This window comes from Alternaria atra (assembly GCF_907166805.1).
Source record: "Alternaria atra isolate CS162 genome assembly, contig: 19, whole genome shotgun sequence".
Taxonomy (NCBI): Eukaryota; Fungi; Ascomycota; class Dothideomycetes; order Pleosporales; family Pleosporaceae; genus Alternaria; species Alternaria atra.
In genome coordinates, this window is record NW_025091316.1 from 128,373 (window position 1) to 148,954 (window position 20,582).

General features: G+C 51.8%; 9 protein-coding genes across 9 annotated transcripts; 6 read left to right on the forward strand and 3 right to left on the reverse strand.

Annotated features, from left to right (window-relative positions):
* Positions 1 to 524: 524 nt before the first annotated feature.
* On the forward strand, positions 525 to 2,502 carry ALTATR162_LOCUS202 (uncharacterized protein; the record flags this gene model as incomplete). The annotated part of the gene is made up of 5 exons (XM_043307795.1): positions 525 to 683; positions 741 to 1,199; positions 1,247 to 1,682; positions 1,730 to 2,116; positions 2,186 to 2,502. 5 exons carry the CDS (start codon positions 525 to 527, stop codon positions 2,500 to 2,502), a joined length of 1,758 nt encoding a protein of 585 aa, XP_043163730.1.
* Positions 2,503 to 2,831: 329 nt separating this feature from the next.
* Positions 2,832 to 3,424, reverse strand: ALTATR162_LOCUS203 (uncharacterized protein; the record flags this gene model as incomplete). Its single annotated transcript, XM_043307796.1, has 2 exons — positions 2,832 to 3,010; positions 3,067 to 3,424. 2 exons carry the CDS (start codon positions 3,422 to 3,424, stop codon positions 2,832 to 2,834), a joined length of 537 nt encoding a protein of 178 aa, XP_043163731.1.
* A 342-nt stretch (positions 3,425 to 3,766) lies between these two features.
* On the forward strand, positions 3,767 to 4,946 carry ALTATR162_LOCUS204 (uncharacterized protein; the record flags this gene model as incomplete). Its single annotated transcript, XM_043307797.1, has 4 exons — positions 3,767 to 3,899; positions 3,952 to 4,514; positions 4,567 to 4,663; positions 4,714 to 4,946. 4 exons carry the CDS (start codon positions 3,767 to 3,769, stop codon positions 4,944 to 4,946), a joined length of 1,026 nt encoding a protein of 341 aa, XP_043163732.1.
* A 1,135-nt stretch (positions 4,947 to 6,081) lies between these two features.
* ALTATR162_LOCUS205 (uncharacterized protein) lies at positions 6,082 to 6,422 on the reverse strand (the record flags this gene model as incomplete). Its single annotated transcript, XM_043307798.1, has 2 exons — positions 6,082 to 6,115; positions 6,169 to 6,422. 2 exons carry the CDS (start codon positions 6,420 to 6,422, stop codon positions 6,082 to 6,084), a joined length of 288 nt encoding a protein of 95 aa, XP_043163733.1.
* A 256-nt stretch (positions 6,423 to 6,678) lies between these two features.
* ALTATR162_LOCUS206 (uncharacterized protein) lies at positions 6,679 to 9,019 on the forward strand (the record flags this gene model as incomplete). Its single annotated transcript, XM_043307799.1, has 5 exons — positions 6,679 to 6,746; positions 6,794 to 6,913; positions 6,971 to 7,760; positions 7,810 to 8,570; positions 8,644 to 9,019. 5 exons carry the CDS (start codon positions 6,679 to 6,681, stop codon positions 9,017 to 9,019), a joined length of 2,115 nt encoding a protein of 704 aa, XP_043163734.1.
* Positions 9,020 to 10,019: 1,000 nt separating this feature from the next.
* On the forward strand, positions 10,020 to 12,089 carry ALTATR162_LOCUS207 (uncharacterized protein; the record flags this gene model as incomplete). Its single annotated transcript, XM_043307800.1, has 5 exons — positions 10,020 to 10,291; positions 10,391 to 10,608; positions 10,664 to 10,966; positions 11,109 to 11,361; positions 11,411 to 12,089. 5 exons carry the CDS (start codon positions 10,020 to 10,022, stop codon positions 12,087 to 12,089), a joined length of 1,725 nt encoding a protein of 574 aa, XP_043163735.1.
* Positions 12,090 to 12,969: 880 nt separating this feature from the next.
* ALTATR162_LOCUS208 (uncharacterized protein) lies at positions 12,970 to 14,435 on the forward strand (the record flags this gene model as incomplete). Its single annotated transcript, XM_043307801.1, has 3 exons — positions 12,970 to 13,422; positions 13,600 to 13,615; positions 13,672 to 14,435. 3 exons carry the CDS (start codon positions 12,970 to 12,972, stop codon positions 14,433 to 14,435), a joined length of 1,233 nt encoding a protein of 410 aa, XP_043163736.1.
* Positions 14,436 to 14,805: 370 nt separating this feature from the next.
* On the reverse strand, positions 14,806 to 16,980 carry ALTATR162_LOCUS209 (uncharacterized protein; the record flags this gene model as incomplete). Its single annotated transcript, XM_043307802.1, has 1 exon — positions 14,806 to 16,980. The coding sequence occupies one exon, from the start codon at positions 16,978 to 16,980 to the stop codon at positions 14,806 to 14,808; it is 2,175 nt and encodes a 724-aa protein (XP_043163737.1).
* Positions 16,981 to 19,510: 2,530 nt separating this feature from the next.
* Positions 19,511 to 20,516, forward strand: ALTATR162_LOCUS210 (uncharacterized protein; the record flags this gene model as incomplete). Its single annotated transcript, XM_043307803.1, has 2 exons — positions 19,511 to 19,538; positions 19,591 to 20,516. 2 exons carry the CDS (start codon positions 19,511 to 19,513, stop codon positions 20,514 to 20,516), a joined length of 954 nt encoding a protein of 317 aa, XP_043163738.1.
* Between the last annotated feature and the right edge of the window lie 66 nt (positions 20,517 to 20,582).

Sequence of the window (20,582 nt, forward strand, 5' to 3'; positions counted from 1 at the left end):
GTTTGAGCTGAAGTGTGGTTGATGTTTCGATGGCTCGTCTACCCCGCGAACGAACGCGTACGCGCTGTCCCCGGTTGCTCAGAGTATGGAGGACAGATAACGCAAGCAAGTCGTGTATCTTGGTGGAAAAACAGGTTTTCAACCCTTCGCACTCGTGTTGGTGATTGTGGACAGGTATGCGTTGATCTAAAGATGGGACGTGGGTAGATGAGACGAGATGTGGCTAGTGACGTACGCCACTCGTGGACCGCGTGGGCCGAAACCGTAGAACGGGACACGAATTGCCAAGTCAAGACATCCACGAATGCGCTCTCGGATTCCCGTTTTCCTCTTTCCTTCTTAGACTGACTCTTCTTGATGCGGTAGCGACTGAATTACGCGTCTTTCAAGATGTCTGCGCCAACGACATCAGATCCCATACAACAAAGTGGTAGGTGAGCTTGCAGCTTTCGGAGGTGTCCATAAACTCCGCTTTCTCGTCGCGTTTGGTGGTGAAGCATCGGATAATTAGAGGCTAACAGGCAATGGCAGGTACCTTGTCCAAGTCGCAAAAAAAGAAAAACAAGAAGAAGGCCGCTACTGCGAACAAGGCGGACGGAACAGACAACAAAGTGAATGGGGACCACTCCAAAAGCGACGCGGACGAACACGACGAAGATGTCGAGGATGAAGCTGAGCAGAATGTATGAGAAGCATAGGAGGCTCGCGCATCTCCACAACTACTAATGCTACCAACGTAGAACCCCACCGCGCAAGCCACAGATCCAGACGCCGACGACGTAGACGACGAACAACCGCCGCTGTCCCCTACTATACAAACAAATGGTACTCCACACCACAGCATTTCCTCGGCAATTGCGCTTGGATTGGCACGCTCACGCTCGCAACAAGGCATCTCCGCATCACCGCCGCCTCCATCAGACACCAGCGCACGCCTGGACGCGATAGCGAAGGAGCGCGATGCGCTACGGCAGGAAGTCACCGAGTTGAGGAAGAGTCTTGAGGACGTACAAAATAAGCAGAATGCAGGAACCTCGGACGAAGCAGATTCAAACCATGAGGAAGAGATACGAAGTTTGAGGGAGGAGTTGGACGAAGCCAACGAAGGCAAGGAGCACTTTGAGACACAATACAAGAACTTGCTGGGAAGGGTCAATACCATCAAGACTAGTCTGGGCGATCGGCTGAAGGCTGATGCGGTAGGTGTTCCAGAGACGTGCAAAAGACGAGTACTGACAATGGGTAGGCCAGGATTGAGGAGTTTCAATCGCAAATTTCCGACCTTGAAGAACAGACCCGCGAACTGCAAGAGAATAACAACAGCCTCATAGAGGAGCTCGCAAAGCTACGACAGGAAAAGGAAGCTCAAGCATCCGAGATTGAGACCCTACGAAGCAGGTCGACCCTCTCACAGCAAAACTGGATCAAGGAGCGCGATGAGCTGATCTCGCGAGAAGCATACGCAAGAGAGGAATTTGAGAACGCTAAACAAGCCATGCAAGACTGGGAAGTGCTAGCCATGAACGAGCGATCACTACGTGAGAATCTCGCCGAGAAGGATGCTGAGTTACGAGACCAACTTGAGTCGATGAGAGAAGAATACGAGAGAGCTGCCAGGGACAGGGACACCAATAACCAAGCCGTAGAAGGTTTGCAGAAAGCGCTACAAGAAGTACAAAACCGTGAGTACCATCTACGCATCCTGCAGATTCCCGCTGACCATGCCCAGTGCGAAAAGCCGAACTCAAAAAGTCTGTCGAAACCTACGAATCGCAAATCAACGACCTCCGAAAACAAGTCCAAGCCGCGGAATCAGCCTCAAACGCCGCAAAAGCAACACTTGTATCAACCCAGAAAGATCTTGAGCGAGCGCTGCCATTCGAAAAGGAGGTCAAGGAGAAGAACCTACTGATTGGTAAACTACGACACGAAGCCGTAACACTAAACGAACATCTCACAAAGGCGCTTCGAATACTGAAGAAGGGACGGCCGGAAGACAATGTCGATCGGCAAATCATCACCAACTACTTTTTGCATTTCTTAAGCATAGACCGGAGTGATCCTAAGAAGTTTGAAGCGCTGCAACTCATTTCTGCACTGCTAGGGTGGACAGATGGTAAGACACACATGCCTCCTAATCACCGCCTTTGTCCTTATGCTTGATTGTTCTAACAATACGTCTTAGAGCAAAAAGAGCAAGCAGGCCTTGCTCGACCCGGCGCAGCATCCAGCTCCACCGGCCTTCGCATCCCATTGTCGCCGTTCAGGCGAACACCATCGACGCCCTCGTTGAGTGCCGCAGCGGCAGATCCTATGCTTATGGCTAGTAGCTCTAGTAACAAGGAGTCGTTAGCGGAGCTGTGGCAGGACTTTTTAGAAAGAGAGGCGAACGAGGGGAAGGGTGGCGCCGAGAGGAGGGGAAGCACTGTATCACGAGGGGGAAGTACCGTCAGTCCACCGCCAAGGACAGAGAGCGGGTTGGGTCTTAGTGGGATGAAGTAATGGTTGCGAGTGGTGTAATCATAAGAGGAGCAAGCCCAACGCGACTAGGATATGATAGAACAAAGGTGCTAAAGACACCCGAATTGCTTGATCGAGGTTTCATCTGTTTATGTATGTGTCGTGGTCCTCTGTCCATCTGTCGTGTTGTTACATTTGTCATGTACAAGTATCCCCAACGCCCAAAGCACACTTGGCATACATCGCAGATGAGATGGGCATGTTGTTGACATGCCGCCAAGTCTTCCCCACAGGTTCTACGATCGCGTCACATCCTCTGATCCAACCTGTGTGCTCCAGTATGTGCTCACAGCCTTACTGTCTCCACCACATCATCTCTTCCAGCCTGTGTGCTTCAATATTTGCTCCTCCTTCTCCTTCCGCGGGTCAGGCTGCATAGTGCGCATTCTTCGGGCCTCGTCTCGTTTCTCCCGAGCCAGTTGCTTGGCTTGCTTCTCGGTTGGTCGGCGGATGGACCAGTTCAGCTGGCCGAAGATGTTGGTCTTGATGGCTATAACAAGTATTAGCCAGGATTCTTTCCCGTAATAGACATGCATAGTCACTAACCATCCACGCAATAGGGACATAAGATATGTAACCGCTTGACTCTTCCGCACCCCGAACATGTGTTCAGCGACGTAATGTCCTTTAGTCCCTTGCCCGCCATGAACCGTTGTCGCTTCTTACGATATGACGTCTTCTTCTTGGGCACCGCATTGAGTATGCCATCCCAAATATCGGCCAGTGATGGTATTGAAGGGAGCGATAGCGAGGGTATCGCGAGTGCGCCAAATGGTGTGTTGAGTGCTCCGAAAGGCTGTGATAGGCGTTGCAGGAAAGGCGAATTCAGAACAGGCCGCATTGGGCCATTGAGGCCTGGCAGCAGCGTTTGCCATAGCGGAGGGAGCGGGCGGGCGAGTGCCATGGCGGTAGAGGTGGGACTGACGGCGGCCGGGAGTACAATAGGCCGCGATATGGCGATGTTCGTGATGGTGTTGTAAAATGTCTCTGCACCCCGGTAGTCGACGGGGCCCGAGCTCGCAGGTCGCGCCCACCGCCTTACCGCCAGAACACTAGCGCGCTTTCGCTTCCTAGCTGCCCCCTTTCCCGCGCCTGCATCTCCACGAGAAAGTCGCCAGCGCAGCGACCCTGACTATTTACTCTATTACGACGACACCTCCTACCCTTTTCTCCCCTCAGTTCTAATTCTCCACCCCCAATCCCTCCATCATCTGCAATCCCGCAGTCGAGGCTCACATTATCCACAATGGCTGCCACATACAACCAGAACCAGTCGCAGCCCATCTTCCCGGACAGCTATGTCGGTTTCGACAGCATCACCAAGCAGATTGAGAGGAAGTCGGTGAAGCGGGGTTTCCAGTTCAATGTCATTTGCGTTGGTAAGAAGGCCAATTAGCCACGCATCATGCACGCATCTAACGCGTACTACAGGACAAACTGGTCTCGGCAAGTCGACGCTCATCAACACCCTCTTCGCCTCGCACCTCATGGACAGCAAGGGTCGCTTCCAGCCCGATGAGGAAGTCCGCAGCACCACCAACATCCACCCCGTCTCACACATCATCGAGGAAAACGGCGTCCGTCTGCGCCTGAACATCGTCGACACGCCCGGTTACGGTGACCTGATCAACAACGAGCGCTGCTGGGACCCCATCGTCAAGTACATCAAGGACCAGCACAGTGCCTACCTCCGCAAGGAGCTCACTGCCCAGCGTGAGAGGTACCTCCAGGACACGCGCATCCACTGCTGCCTCTTCTTCATCCAGCCCTCTGGCCACGCTCTCAAGCCTATTGACATTGTCGTGCTCAAGAAGCTGAGTGAGTTCGTCAACGTCGTGCCCGTCATCGCAAAGAGCGACAGCTTGACCCTCGAGGAGCGTGCCGAGTTCAAGCACCGAATAAAGGAGGAGTTCCAGTTCCACAACCTGCGCATGTACCCGTACGACAACGAGGAGGATGACAACGAGGAGGTCCAGGCAAAGCAGGCCATCAAGGTAAGATTCTGCACTGTTGGACTACGATTGGGCAACAGCTGACTCGCAACAGGAGCTCCTTCCCTTTGCCGTTGTTGGCTCTGAGAGGACTGTTGTTGTCAACGGCAGGAACGTCCGTGGTCGCCAGAACAAGTGGGGCATTATCAACGGTAAGCCAGCTACGTCTCTGTCTTGTACAAACCTCACTAACACGCACCAGTCGAGGACGAGAACCACTGCGAATTCGTCTACCTTCGCAACTTCCTCACTCGCACCCATCTGCAAGACCTGATCGAGACGACCGCACAAATCCACTACGAGTCGTTCCGCGCCAAGCAGTTGCTTGCCCTCAAGGAGAGCTCTCACCAGGGTCACTCCTCGCGTCCCATCTCACCTGCTGCCGATCGCGAGCTCAGCAGGAGCAGCCAGCGCATGACCATGAACGGGTACTAGGAGTTCCCGAATCATAACCGCATCGATAGTAACGGGGGCAAGCTGAATGGCCCTCCACCACCGCGTATGGAGCCACGCATGGAGAGGCCTGTCCCTATGATCGATGCTATCTGAGCGGGCGGTTTAGAAGTGCGTTACAGCACGGGGATTTGCGAACATGTTTTGATACCAGTGCATCATCTAGCACGAAAAGACAGGGAGAGAGGGCAGGAGACTTTGCGACACTTCAGATTTGACACCTTTCTCAAATATCCTTTTAGTTACGATGGACCTTATTACTTTCTTCATCTCGTATGTCATAGCACGGTGTAGTGGTTGGGCTAAGACTCTGGGTAGTGCCCGGGTCCCTTCTAGGATAGCGAAGTAATTTGAAGCCTAGTGCTTTTCCTTTTCTCTTTCTCTCTCTTTGATGTGACTCTCGACAGATTGACATCGGTTTTCAACCGTTCGACCTCGTTCCTTCCATTATCACTCCAATCTTGAACCATGACCCCCGTGGTTGTTACGATGTCAACTCGCGTGATCCGGTAATGGCAGGCCCCACGACACAACCATGAATCCAGCTGCGTCGATCACTACCCCGTCGAGTCGAGGCTCAATATTTTCCCAACTCGTCTGAACCGCTTGTGCAAAATCCATGGATACTCAGGGATTGGTTCAGCGCAGCAACCTCGACCCTGCAAAATCCTCCATACTATCATCCCCCTTCTTCACACCACCACCTCCAGTCTTACTCTGTCCACTAACACGTACCGGCCCACTCTTGCTTCTCCCAGACGGCGCAGGTGACCCGTCAGGTGATTTCACAAAACCATCTGTTTCGCCAACAATACGTTCAATCACTTTTGCCTTAGCCCCCGCACGCTTGAACCTGTCGTCGAAATCTGCGACTGCTTCTTCAGTGTTTGCAGTGTCGAATGTGAGGGGGTCGGTTAGGGAGTGGAGCAGAGTTGTGTTGGAGTGGAGGCGGGTGGAATTGGGGAGTGACGGCAGTGCTGTTCTTTCTTCTTCCAATGGAGGGTTAGCACAAATAGTAGATTGTCAAGAGCATTCGCCCAAGGACAACGCCTCAAGACAATACACTTGCCTACTACATAGGTTTAAGTGTGATATACTCTGTTACTAATCCTTTCACCTACGCAGAAGTATAGTAAGAGAGATCAGACGTACTGTAAGTGAGTTAGCTGATCATCCTGAACAGTATTTGTCATGGCTACTTCACCCTTCTTTCTTGACTTGGTCGGAAGGGGAAACAAGACCAGGTAGTCGTGAACCCCATATTACACTTCGTCCATGAAGCTGACCCAATTCAGCAAACTTCTCGAACCCCTTTTCCAACCCGAAGATTCGTCCTTCGATTCGCCCGGCGTGGGCACCATCTGAGACACCGAGGTCGTACGCGGCTGTGTAGAGGGTGTCTTCTAGGGTTAGGAGGTCGTCGAAGGGGTCGGTGGGGTCTGCCGATGGGGATGGCATTGTGATGGTGCTCGATCTATGAACTCGGTGACTCCCGGGAAATATAATGGGTAATACGAGATTGAGTAGTAAATTGACCGTTTGACTTTCCAGATGATATGTCACTTGTGACGGGGGGGAGCCGTATTCTATTCTTACTTGAAAAGATTTCGAACCTGGGGTGCTCTGTAGAACAGCGGAGGACGTTGAGTTCTGGAGACCTATCGAATCACTATTCAAGTGGTGTCACTTTCAAGGCACCAATTTCGTCGTCTCGATGCTGCAGAGATCAGACTCAGTCCTGGAGGGTCCAGCCATTCTTGTGGCGTCAGTGTGGCTGGCGGGGTAAGTTTTGGCGGGGCAGCTGCACCACACATCCACTGTGTGTGCAGCCATTCGCGTTTGACTCAGAAACTCGACCAAGGAAACACAGAGCTGCATATACCCCCATTGCGCGCTCTGATTTCTCACACTATCTTCACAATCAATCACGTAATCCCGAATACACCCGAGTAAGCCATACATAGTTCGTCCTGTGTTCACAACGACAAACTAAAATCCATTGGTAGCATTAGACCTCCCATGACTGAGACAGCAAAGAAGATCCTCCCCGTCGAGGGCGAGCGCAATGTGCTCATCACCAGTGCGCTACCCTACGTCAACAACGTCCCACATTTGGGCAACATCGTCGGTTCCGTTCTGTCCGCCGATGTCTTCGCTCGATTCTCCCGCGCCCGAGGTTACAACACATTATATGTCTGCGGAACAGACGAGTATGGCACAGCGACAGAAACTAAGGCTATAGAGGAAAAGGTCAGCCCAAAAGAGCTCTGCGACAAATACTATGCTTTGCACAGCGAAGTATACAAGTGGTTCAACATCAGCTTCGACCACTTCGGACGTACCCCGACCCAGCAACAGACCGATATCGCACAAGACATCTTCACCAAGCTATACAAGAATGGATTCCTTGAGGAGCAGACAACTATACAGCCATACTGTGAAACACATAAGAGCTTTCTGGCAGACCGATTCGTCGAGGGCACATGTCCGTTGTGCGCATACGAAGACGCGCGTGGAGATCAGTGCGATAAGTGTGGACACCTTCTCGACCCTCTGGAGCTTAAGAACCCACGCTGTAAGCTTGACGGCGCCACACCGGTTCCGCGCGAAACCAAGCACGTTTACTTGTGTCTGGATAAGCTGCAGCCATTAGAAGAGGAGTGGTTCAAGAAGGCAAGCAAGGAGGGTAACTGGAGTTCCAATGGTGTTCAGATTACTTCATCTTGGCTCAAGGAAGGCCTAAGGCCGCGTGGTATCACCCGTGATCTAAAGTGGGGAACTGCGGTGCCGCTTGAGGTACGATAGATTCATGAGGATTGAACAAGCTTCAGCTGACCAGCAACAGGGCTACGAGGACAAGGTCATGTATGTGTGGTTCGATGCCTGCATAGGTTACGTTTCGATCACAGCAACCTATACCGAGGACTGGAAGCAATGGTGGCACAACCCAGAGCACGTCAAGCTATACCAATTCATGGGCAAGGACAACGTGCCATTCCACACGGTCGTCTTCCCCTGCTCGCAGATTGGTACCAAGGACAACTGGACTATGCTCAACACTATCTCAACCACAGAGTACTTGAACTACGAGAAGGGTAAGTTCTCCAAGTCAAGAAATATTGGTGTCTTCGGCAACAACGCCAAGGAGACCGGTATTCCTTCGGACGTCTGGCGCTATTACCTGCTTTCACATCGACCAGAAACCGGAGACACGGAGTTTGAGTGGGACGGCTTCATTGCAGCCAACAACAACGAGCTTCTCAAGAACCTTGGCAACTTCATCAACCGCGTAATCAAGTTCGTCAACAACGCCAAGATCTACGATTCGGTCGTGCCGGACTACACAAAGTTCGATGATCCTTACTTCACGGAGCACAAGAAGAAGGTTAACGACCTTCTCAAGACATACATTGCCGAGCTAGAGGACGTCAAGATTCGCGCCGCGCTTGCCACAGCGCTACACGTGTCGAGCTTGGGTAACCTGCTGCTGCAAGACAACCGACTGGACAACAAGCTGGCTACCGAGCAGCCAGATCGTTGTGCCGCTGTCGTTGGCCTTGCCCTGAGTCAGATTCATCTCCTCGCTAGTCTGATCCAACCATACATGTAAGTTTTGCTTCTCCACGATCTACGCAACTGCGCACTTTAACTGTAGAACACGTGACTAACGGTGATACAGGCCCGATACCACCGACGCCATTCTCTCGCAACTAAATGCCGAATTCCTCATCATCCCCGACACTTGGGAGGCACGATCACTACCTGTCGGTCACAAGATCGGCACCGCCGGCTATCTCTTCAGCCAAATTAAGCCCGAGAAGGAGCAGGAGTGGCGCGAGCAGTTTGGTGGAGAAGAGGCTCGCAAGGCTAAGGAGGAGAAAGCCAAGAAGGCGGCAGCTAAGAAGGCAGAAAAGGAGCGCAAGAAGGCGAAGAAAGCAGCTGGCGCGGACAAGAGTGTCGAGGCTGCTGAGAAGGGACAGGACGGACCTGCAGCGAAGACCGCGGAAGAGGAGGTATCGAGAGGTGTGGAGCAGGTCAGCCTACAGACTTCGTAGTACGTGAGTTTGATCAGGAGGCTTGAGGAGTTTTGGCGGCATGATAGTGGGGCGTTTGTATACGATAAACTGGGGAGGCTTTCAACATTTGCTTCACATAGAGCACTGCAGATATTGTTCTGCGACAGGAAGTGTGGTTTCCCAGAGCGTGAACAGGTGATCAGTCTCAACGCATAGCCACGCGTACAGTAGGAGTTTGTGTTACTAGACTAGACTCGAATGATATTCTTGGAGGTCTTATCGCACCCTGATCTGCAGTCAAGATATCCTTTGCAGCCATGTCGACGGTACCAGTTCATCGTCCACCTTCGTCACTTTTCCACGCACGATATGCTTTTGGGTAGATCTGCGCGTTTAGCATCTTTTGGAGCAGAGCCGCACAAGTTCAGGGTCTATTGAACTCTGGTACCACGATTTAAGCGGCTGAGAGGGTGTCAGTCGGTTCACTACATATTTGCAAGTACGACGGATCCCGGCGCATCAGTGCCATCCTAACAGCGTCATGTATACAGTCCTTATCAAGGCTAACAGTCGGGTTAACTGTATGATAGTGCTCAGTTAGTAAGTAGCACTCGCTCAAACGTCAGGTGCTTACACGTTTGCGCTTAACCACCATCGTAACTGACAGAGGGCGCAACGCTCTTTCCTCTCGTGCTCTCAGATTCACCGTCACGACACTGTATGATCAGTAATGACGACTGCCCCGCTTTCTTTTCGACGTGCTTCGCTGTGAATCTTAAATTCGCGCTTTTGCTCATCTCTTCTTCACCTTCACTGTCCGTGCACAATTCTCAAGCCTGCCTTTTAGGACTTTGTGGCAGAATCAGCTGGACTCATCACCATTAAACTGCATCGCAAACGCAACCAGGTCAATTCCTCGCAACATCGCCGCCACTGCAAGTCGATTGCAACTATTACGTGACAAGGTACTCATCGCGATTGGCAAAGACGACACTCCCAGAAGCTGAACTATCGCAGTACCAGGCACTGATAGTACAACATGGCGAGCGGATATGCGCCTCAAATGGAGAAGATCGCCGGAATGCATCCCTCCGAGCAGCGCGAGTTCTGTGACAACCTCGAAGTCGTCGCCGATACTACTTCGGTCAAACCACCAAGCACCACGGTCAAGTACGATAGCAACAGCAATGTGACGATGAATACATTGCCCAGTACCGCAGAAAACGACGTTGAGCAGTTGAGAGGACCCGCCGAAATGGAGAATCTGGCCGTTATTTGGACCAAGAATTGGCTCATCGCCGCCTACGCAGCGTAAGCATATCTATTTTCATTTTTGGCGAACCCTCCCCTACTCGACTATGATTTCCGCTTCCTACTGTTGCGATACGTGCAGCCATGCTAACAGTTCAGAATTATGCTCATATCTTTCATCAACTCTCTCCAACAACAAGCCAACTTCTCGTGGAGACCCTACGTCACCTCCGCCTTCATGATGCACGGTCTCACTGCCATGACCGATGTGGTAGCCAACATCGTCGGAGGCGTATCGAAGCTACCGCTGGCTAAGTTCATTGACCTCGTCGGCCGACCTCAAGGCTTTCTTATGTGCTTAATGTTCATTGTCGCCTGTAAGTCCATCCACTCCGACTTTAAAATATTTGTCCGGCTGACTGATTTCTCTAGCACTAATCCTCATGGCTTTCTGTCAAAACGTCCAGACCTTTTGCGCAGCACAAGTCATCTACTGGACAGGTATGAATGGTGTCGACTACGTTTTTAACATCTTCATCGCCGATACTTCGCTCATGCAGAACCGTTTGATCTGGATGTCGTTCACTGGACTCCCCTACGTCGTCAACACCTTCGCTGGTCCTGAGCTTGGCGAAACCTACCTTACCTACAGTACCTGGCGCTGGGGCTATGGATCCTTTGCCATCCTGACACCAGTATTCTCCCTGTCGTTTTGGGCTGTCTTCTGGCTCATGGGTATGCGAGCAAGGCGATCGGGTGTCGAAGGACGCAGCCCGAGCAGTAGAACAGTTTTTCAGGGCATCAAACACTGGTGTATTGAATTCGATGGCAAGTCGTACCTCCCGTCAAAACACGAATCGCTACTGACCTGTCACAGTGGTTGGCCTCCTGCTCGTAGCTGGCGGCTTTTCCCTCCTTCTTCTTCCCTGGCCTCTTGCATTCTACCAGAAGAAGGGTTTCGCGTCTCCAATGGTCCTGTGCATGATCGTCTTCGGACTCTTGCTTATCGCAGCCTTCGTTGTCTGGGAGCGCTTCTTCGCCATCAAGACCTTCTTTCCATACTATCTCATGAAAAACCGTTCGGTTATTGCGGCATGCCTGCTAGGCGGCAATTCCTGGATCGCTTTCTAGTAAGTCTCCCTGCGGTAGGGGAATATTTATGCTAATATCAAAAATCAGTTCCTATCGGATGATGTACTCGTCATACCTCCAAGTCGTTTTCCAACTTTCCGTGTCCAAGGCTGGATACATCACCAACATCTTCAACATTGTCTCGTGCACCTGGGCCATCATCATCAGTCTCGCAATGAAGTATACCGATACCTACAAGTGGGGAGCCATCATTGCCGTCCCTATCCAACTACTCATGACTGGCTTGTTGATTCATCTCCGCACGCCTGGCACCCACATCGCATTGCTCGTCCTAGTCGAGGTACTTGGCGCCATGGCAAGCGCCATGCTCTACAACGTTGAGCAAGTCGCCATCATGATGGCTGTTCCGCATGACCAGGTCGCGGTTGCTATCGCACTCCTCAACGTCATCACCGCGGTCGGTGGTGCCATTGGCCAGTCTGTCAGCGGCACCCTCTGGGCCCAGATTGTGCCTAAGAAACTTGCCGAATACCTCCCTGAAGGCTCGAAGCACCTGGCTCCGATAATATACGGCGACATCAGCCTTCAACTGGAACTGCCATGGGGCAGTCCGGAGCGTGAGGCCGTGGTTCATGCCTTTGGCGATGCACAGAAAGTCATGGTCATGCTGGGAACTTGCGCATTCGTACCCTGCTTCATATGGGTCGCCATGCTAAAGAACTCCCGCATGAGCGAGCGCAAAGCTCGCAAGGGTTTGCAGGCTTGATCTGGCGTTGAACTGTCATTCTGCTCGACAAGCTCTGGTGGTATAACAAAGGTCGTGAGGGAGACGACTTGTCGCTGACGCCACAGGCTAGGAATTTGGAAGTCTACCCGACACGCGCTGCAACATGATTCCAGTGGTTTTGGGGATGAGTAGGCGGGATATTTGAACTGTCCATGGGTACGGATACTCAGTGGATATTACGAGAGAACTCCACCTACCGTATATATCATCTCAAAGTTTCGATGGAGTTGATTTTGATCATCGTACTCGTTTGATTACTTGATGGTCCGATGACAATGATGTGAGTATGAAAATGGTTGCCCAGCAAGCGATACGCCGTGGCTTCACCACACTGAGGAATGTGCACTCCTGCCACCTTAGGATTACCACAGATTAATCTCCATAATAAGTGAGCCCAGTAATGGCCGGGCGACCGAATCCATTGTTCTATGTGTAATAGTATGTATGCGTTGATTGTGGTAGAGTGGTAGTTGTGAATTTTGATATGTTGTTAGATGGGTGTCAAGACACCCTGGCGATCTCAGGGTTCGGAATCAGCGGAACAACTATACCGCCATGACGTTTGGGGATCCTTCTTCGCATCCAACGCTAGTACACCATGCATTACCTTAGCATGCGCTACTAGCAGATGTTAAGCCTCATCGTTACAGCAACGGCGTGCTTCAGGATGCTCCCTGCCATGCCACCGGCGGTGAGCCGCCAACGCATCCCAGCCTCGCCAATTACCTGAATCGTACCTCCGGGCGCTCCACCAGCCACTACGTCCCAACCACGAGCAAGCAACCACAATTCTCACGGAGCTTGTCATGCTTCTTCCTGCAGCTATCCCGTACCAAAATATCCTCCGGCTTTGAAAATAATGTATCTACCACACCTGCTCGCCCTGCCGCCTGCTATCATCGCTTTGTGCGCAACAACACCCGTAATCGCCCAAGAGTCGCAATGGCCGCATAATGTGCCCAGACACCTCAAGTACTTCCCCGAGGACGAAGTCCATGCTAGAAGAGGGTTGAGCGTCAAGCAGAGGCTACAACATGAGAAGCCCATTGGAGTGAAGAAGATGAGCTTGGACGAGGGCGAGATGTTCATGCTGGATAATTGGATATTCGCTGCCGACAAGCCCTCTCAATCATCCTCGAAACGATCCGACTTTGACGTCTTTGGCAATGCAACATCTCAAGCCCTCTCGCCCTTGCGCCCCCTAGCCCAGTCTGACTGGTTGGCGCGAATGCACGTCAGGGACATACTTCTGAACCGCCAGTTCAAGTGTCCAGATGGAACGACGAGTTGCGAGAGTATTGGTGCACCGGATGTATGCTGCAGTACGGGAAGCACTTGTATAAGTGTTACTGGAAGCTCGGATGCAGGTGATGTGGGATGTTGTCCCAATGGACAGACTTGCGCGGGTGGTGTGAGCTGTGATGAAGCGAGTGGGTATACGAGTTGTCCTGGTACGGATAATGGAGGCTGTTGCTTACCGGGCTTCAAGTGCCAGGGTATTGGATGTAAGTCACAAACCTTTGTCCTCGAAATTCGTCGCATTGGAGACTAATCCGTATAGGTGTCGCGGAAGGTACATCAACATCTTTCATCCAACCCTCGACCTCAACCTCCTCCGCCGCTCCTACAACATCATCAACCACCACAACCGCTGCGGCAGTCCCAACCACCACCACCTCCACAACCAGCACAGCGCCCTCTTCAACGCCCTCTTCCACCTCCCGCTCCGCATACACCTGCTCAACAGGCTGGTTCTCTTGCCCCGCCTCCCTAGGTGGCGGCTGCTGTATGAACGGCCGCACCTGCGCAACCGGCGCCTCCTGTCTCGGTGACGACGACAACCCCTCCAGCACACGCGCACCAGACGCCCCCGTTCGTCCCACCAGCGAAGCCGTCGTAACAACCACCGATGCCGTTCCGAGCGACAACATCTGCCCCACAGGCTTCTACGTCTGCAGCGCTTACTACCCCTCTGGTTGCTGCCGCGTAGGAAGGGATTGCCAGACCACGGGATCTTGTGCGTTACCGGGTACGGAGACTATCGTCAATACGAATGGGGTTGTTATTGTAGCGCCTACGGATGCTGCGACGAGCGCGGGAAGCTGTCCCAGTGCATGGTATAGTTGCCCTGCGGATGCAGGGGGCAATTGCTGCCCCAATGGGTATGCATGTGGTGAGCAGTGTACTGCGACTGCGAGTGGTCAGTCGGCTGTGACGGACAAGGTGCAGCCGAGTAGCAGCCAGGCGAGTTTTGTAGAAGGTTGGGGCGTATTGGGGATGGTGCTTGGAGTTGTTGTGAGCGGAATCGGTATGATTGCGCTATGAAATTTATGAGTTGGGATGGGCATGGATGATGATGACGTTGAATGTAAATATGATTTTGATGATACAACTAGAACGACGTTGCGTGTTTGTATATATATGCATTATCAGGATTGCGGAGTATCAGAGGTATGTCTTTTGTAGACCGTTGCGTGTTTGAGCTACCTACGTTGTCTGCTGTCACATTACGCGAACATACGACTGCTAAACATCATTAGACGTGATCGAGTACATCTTCAGTAAATACAAAGATCTCGTTGGGATATAACCTGGAGCAATGGAATCATATAAGAATTAAGGACAAGTCAATTGGAACCGCTGGAATGTACTCATATTCTTTTTCAAAGACAAACTCTAGCCTCAGTCTCGTGTCTTATAATTTGAAGCTTCCCGCGCCCCTCTTCGCAGCCTCCTTGACTTCCTTGCCCTCAACATCAGTAAGCACACCCTTCCGTCCAATGATCTGTACGCCACCCTTCTTAAGATCGCCGAGTAACTGCTTCTTCTCGCCCCTCTTCTTCTCCTTACCCTCGGTCTTCTTTTCCACCGGTTTGTTGAGGCCAGCCTTCTTCGCCCTCTCCTTGGCGCGTCTTCGTCTAGACATCTTCTCTTCCCGTGACATTTCCTCGTGTGAGACTGGCATACCGCTCTTTGTGACAATCTCATTCTTGCTCTTCTCCTCACCGGGCTTGTAAATCTCTTGTGGCGCGAGCATGCTTGCGCCGGCGACTTCGCCGCCGGCAGTGGGACGCGCGTCTTCCATCTCGATAGCGGGTGCGTCTGTGCGAATCTCCAGGTTAGGTGCTGCAGGCTTGGGCTTGAAGTGAGAGGAGCTGAGGGAGTCAAGTTTAGCAGATATGCTCTTCCATAGGCCGGCGATTTCGTCGTGCTCCTTTTTCAACTTCTCGTCCTTGGCTTCGACGAAGTTGGGATCAGTTTCTCGTAGGTGCTCTTCTTCGTAGATCTCGGCGAGGCCTTTGCCAGATTTCGTGTCGTCGAGTTCGAAGCGACCTCGGCGGGGACCGGTGGCGAGATCGTCTGGTCTGCGGCGATGTATCTCGTCGAATTCCCCAGCTAAGATGCGTCGCTTAATCAACGCTTCAATGTCCTCTGAGGTTTCTTGCGTGACTATCGGTACCGGCTTGCCGGCTCTCTCGAACTCGAGGTTCTCTTCAAGAAGCGAGTTCAGTGGTCGGTCTGCTGCGCGAGCTTCACCAGATAGCTGCCATTCTCGTTTCGCAACGTTGGCCGCTTCTAGCTTCCTGATTTCCTCTGCGATCTTGGCTTGTCTTCGTTCGTGTGTTGATCGCCTTGACTTCGGATCTGCGGGGTCTACGTCGGAGAGGTCGCCTTCGCTTTCCACATCGTCGTCATCTTCGAAGAGATCTCGGTGCACCTTGGCTATGGTTCTTTCGACGTCCTCCTCAGTTTCCTGTTCAGGTTGTGACTGCTTCTCGGGGAAGTTGTGTGGGTTGGGTCGTCCACGCTTCTTGCCGCTCTTGTTTTTGCTCGCTTTCTGGGCAGGGGGTGCGAAGAAGTCCTTGTACATGACGTTGTTGGCGTTCATGCCGGTATCAAGACCATCCAAGTCACCTTCCTCGAGATCGTCTTCATCGCCACTGTCGCCTTCTGGTGCATTTAGGTCTGCGTTGCCGAAGGTTGGTCCACCCTCGTCAGACTCGTCGTCGGATGCATCTCCTGCAAAACCATTGGCTTTGCCTTTGGATGGGCCGTCTTCCATAGGGTCTGCTTCCCAGTTTACCTCGTCGTCGTCGCTGTCCACACCCTCTCCTCTTTGATCTTGCTGTTCTAGGAAGTCGGTTTGCTTATTGAAGTCGTCTATAGAGAAGAAGCCGTCGTTGAGGCCGTTGGGATCGGGTTGGTAGGTTTCTGCAGGCGCATCTTCGGATGCTTCGTCAGAGAAGATGCCATCTGCTCCGTCTTCCATGTCGATGTCTTCGTCATCCTGCTGCTCTCCATCGAGCGCTTCTTCATCCTCGTCTTCGTCTACTCCATCGTACTCCCAGTCTACACCCTCTTCGCCTATGTCTGAATCGGTATGGTATTGCTCCTCGGCTTCCTCGATGCCTTCGTCGTCTTCTTCGCCGTCGAGCACAGTCACGACTCCGTCATCTTGGTCGGGCAACGAAAGCTCAATCTCATCTGTCGTCGCCTCGACAATCTTGCGCGTCTGCTCGAAGACTTGATTTATGCCAAATCCGTCCAGATGCACCTTCTTCAAGTGTAACACGCTAATATCATCGTCGTAGCCACCGCCCCGCTTCCGCTTCTTGCGCAAATCTTGTTGCCGTTGCGATTGTGACGCGCTTACACCGGCAGCCACTGGATCTAGGTACCGTTTCGCAGCGGCCAGAAATGTCGCATTGAGCTGAGGAGTGGGCTGTAAGAAGGCTAGTGGTTTGGTGAGTAGACTTGAAGGCGAAGTCGCGGCGGACGGTTGGAGTTCCATATGCGGTGGCTGGGCCGAGCCGATTGAGAGGGTATGCGAAGAGATGGATGTGTCGGGCGAAAAGGAAGGCGGCGCCATGCTCTGAATGTCTGTCAGATGCTGGTTGTGGGTGAATGCGCAGATGGTTGCAATGAAGTTCGCGCCTGGCGTTGAACTTTTTTGGTGGAGCTAGTGGTCATAGCGTGCGTTAGTCCTCTCAAGCTCTGAACCATCCCTCTTTCCTGACCTCACACGTACTCCACGTTTTCGTCAATGTACTTCAGTATTCAGATCAATAGTAGTTTATATTTTCTACGCCTACCTGAGAGCATTGTGCTATTTAAAAAATAGTCCCAAAAGCGAGAAATCTTTACATCAGCCTTGTCGCCCAATATACACAATGCACGATGTGTTCGGAGGTACTATGTACTTCAGGAATTCCAACGCCGGTCAACGCCATGGGTAGAGTTATACAAGTCTTCTTCATCGCCCCCACGCTCTCAGAATCGATCATCCACTCATGATTTCGAGATATGATGAGCCCTCCAGCAGGCTCTCTCTTACCAGCTATTCGTCCGCTCTGTCTCGATGTATTCCCAGACCTATTCGTCAATGGCACCGATCCACTGTAGCCGTAGTCGCTCAGGGTTTTACGAGACCATACCTTTAGTAGAGGCGTGCATGGAGGAATACTCGAGCATACCACCGCAAAACAAATGCACAGGATGGTCCAAATCAAGCCGCCGACGTCGTCTCATGCGAGATCGCTCCCATTGATGATTCGTGAATGGTAGACGATGCGCACGATGTTTATTACTGGCACGAAGATGTCCAGGCTAAACGTAATGGTAAGACCAATGTTCTTCTTCAGCGGCAATTGGAGGTTCCACAACAAGCGATTAGGTAACAACATGATGGCTATTTCCATGACGGGGTCCAGAGCAACGGGTACAACCACATAAATTACATGGTCCATGCAATAGCCTTCTGCAGGCCCGTTTGCCGGTACTCCAGTAAACATAAGGTATATGCGATTCCAGAAGACTGGCGCTGGAATACACTGGAGGATGAAGACCAAGGTACTGCCCACTCCGAGAAAGATGCACATTGCCGCACATACATACACACCGTAGATGAAACACATATCGCGGTGTAGCATGCCGAAGACCCGAGCGTACAAACTAAGGATTGAGAGTTTGGTGCAAGTTATGCACAGTGTTTGGAGGATGCTTATGACACAGCCATACTGGGTCCAAGTCAGTATCGTAGAATGGACAACAACCGTAGACGTACCATGAATATCGTCGCGAAATGGTAGGGCGCTATAGGATCTTCTGCGATATTGTGAAGCTGTTTCTCGTTAGTCACCGCCAATTTTTGACTCATTCCGAGCCACTATGTATTACCTGAAGCCATGATCCAGAGCCTTGATCATGCATCTAACAATGCTAGTAGCAAGGACCTTCAACCAAGTGTCAGCTTAGGCCTGGTTACGAGCTCGTTCCATGCTACCTACCGCCACAACGAGAGCGAGCCAGTTATCAGCATACTTCCACGGATTCACAACGAACGACTGTGCATAGCACCTCAATGTTACAGCGACGACAAGCGCAACAAGACAAACGACATGCACTGCGATGACTTCGCCTGATCGGTCTTCTGCCCAGTGCTTAAGCTGGATTTTGGTGGCGTTTGACATCACGACGCCTCGCGTCAAGAACTGATGGTTTGGGTATACAGAGACAAAGGAGCGCAATCGGTTTTCCATGTCAACTTCGACTAAAAGCCATGCACCCAGCAAAACACCCGGCCTACATATGGCATGCAGCAGATCGCCGAGTCCATATCTAAGATGTGGTTGTATACCCTTTCGTTGGTAGCGATGTAAGCAAGGAAAGGACGATATACGCGCGTTGTAGCGCAGTGTTTCTGCATATCTTACACAAGTCTGAAATGTGCAGATGGCGGGCCGCAGACCATAAGACATTAGCACCGAACCTAGATTACCGCACCTTTATCGTTTATCGTCGGAAGTCTTACGATTCTCCATAAGCTGTCTGTGTTGACGTTTAATTTCAGTAGCATCGCCAGTTGTATGTCGCTTGCATATGCAACAGCTGCGGCCTGGCGCGAACTTTCCCCTAGCCCATCTGGTGCTTACCGGTCAACGCGTAATGTATATACGTAATTCGTCTCAGATGGAATGTTTGATGCTTCATGGTATATGTCCGAGTCGGAATAATGTCTCTTTCCATGATGGAGAAAACTGAAGAACGCAGCGACATGTTCTTTCTTCGAAGTATAATGGCGCCTAATCTGGGGTAGTAGCCAATCAGAACAGTATATGGGATGCCTTCCTACCACGCCGCAATTAGCGGCACAGTATATATTGATAGGGTGGGCTCGCATTATCCGCGCTGGTACGAGTACTACCATGTTTACACCTTCAACCTCCGTTAGCAAAATTCGAGACGCTTGCGACAGGTGTCATTCCAAGAAGCTCCGATGCGAAGGGAATAGGCGATCTTGTACCAGATGTACGCAGGCAGGTTCAGCATGCGTATTCAGTCCGCGCCAAGCGTACAATAGTTCGAATAGACGGCGGCGAGCAGATGCACCGAGAGCTGCGATGAGATGTTCAGCGGGCGTCACAACACGTCAGTATACCCATGACAACAGTTCTATTCCGCCTTGCTGAACCTGTACAAGGTTCTACAGCACAGGAGCCGCGCGATTGGGAACCAGCCAACCTTAGCGCGCTTTTGACCCCCGCCTCGGACACTGCTGCCATACCACTATCGCCAGACGAGGAGATTGACTTTTGGGATAATAATGATGCGTGTACGGCAACGACCAACATATTCTCGGATAGTGAGATTGCCCATGGAGTCAACCCCCTCTTATCTACAGACGATTTGGGAGCTGGTGCCACCGTCCAAATCTTACCACATGCGCGCAGCACAGTCGTGGAAGCCACGCTTTCTTCCGTGGCCCACGACGTCTTCCACAACCTCGGTACGCTACGTCTAGAATCTAGGGCACTCGATGGATCGATCCAGTACCCGGAAGTGTATGCGCGAATCTCCCAGGTATCACAGGCGTTTGTACAGTTACTCAAGGACGTTGAATATGGACATGCCCCATTTCTCGATCTCAAGGAACGTACTTACGCTGAAGTGGAAGATGCTGACATAATATGCACCATGTCCTGTTTCCTAAAGCTATTGACAGGCTATGAACGAATCTTTACCTTTTGGCTCGACTTGATGACCAGCTCCCTCGAAGACGCAGCCCTGAAAGCGACTTTTCGCCACACGATCACCCACTCATTACCGACTGTATCAATCGGCTCATTTGTTGCTCCGCCCTGCTATCTCTCACAGCTTCGCCTCGTTTTGGATGTTGCCGGCTGCATGTACGATGAATTCCAGAATAGTCTCAAGCGCTTTGCGAAGGCGCTTGACGAACGTAATCGAGCAACGTCGATGGAGCGCATCTCTTACATGTCGGACACGACTACAGGGTTGGTGGTAAGCCGCGAAAGATCGGTCGCTTTGACGAAGCAGAAGGTGCTGGAATGTTCACGAGATGAGGGTCTGAAGAAGCGCATTGATATGACGCTTGCACCTATCTAGCATACTGATATATCCTTCATCTGGCTCGAATGCATAGAACACGATTCATCAGGTCATTGAATGTTG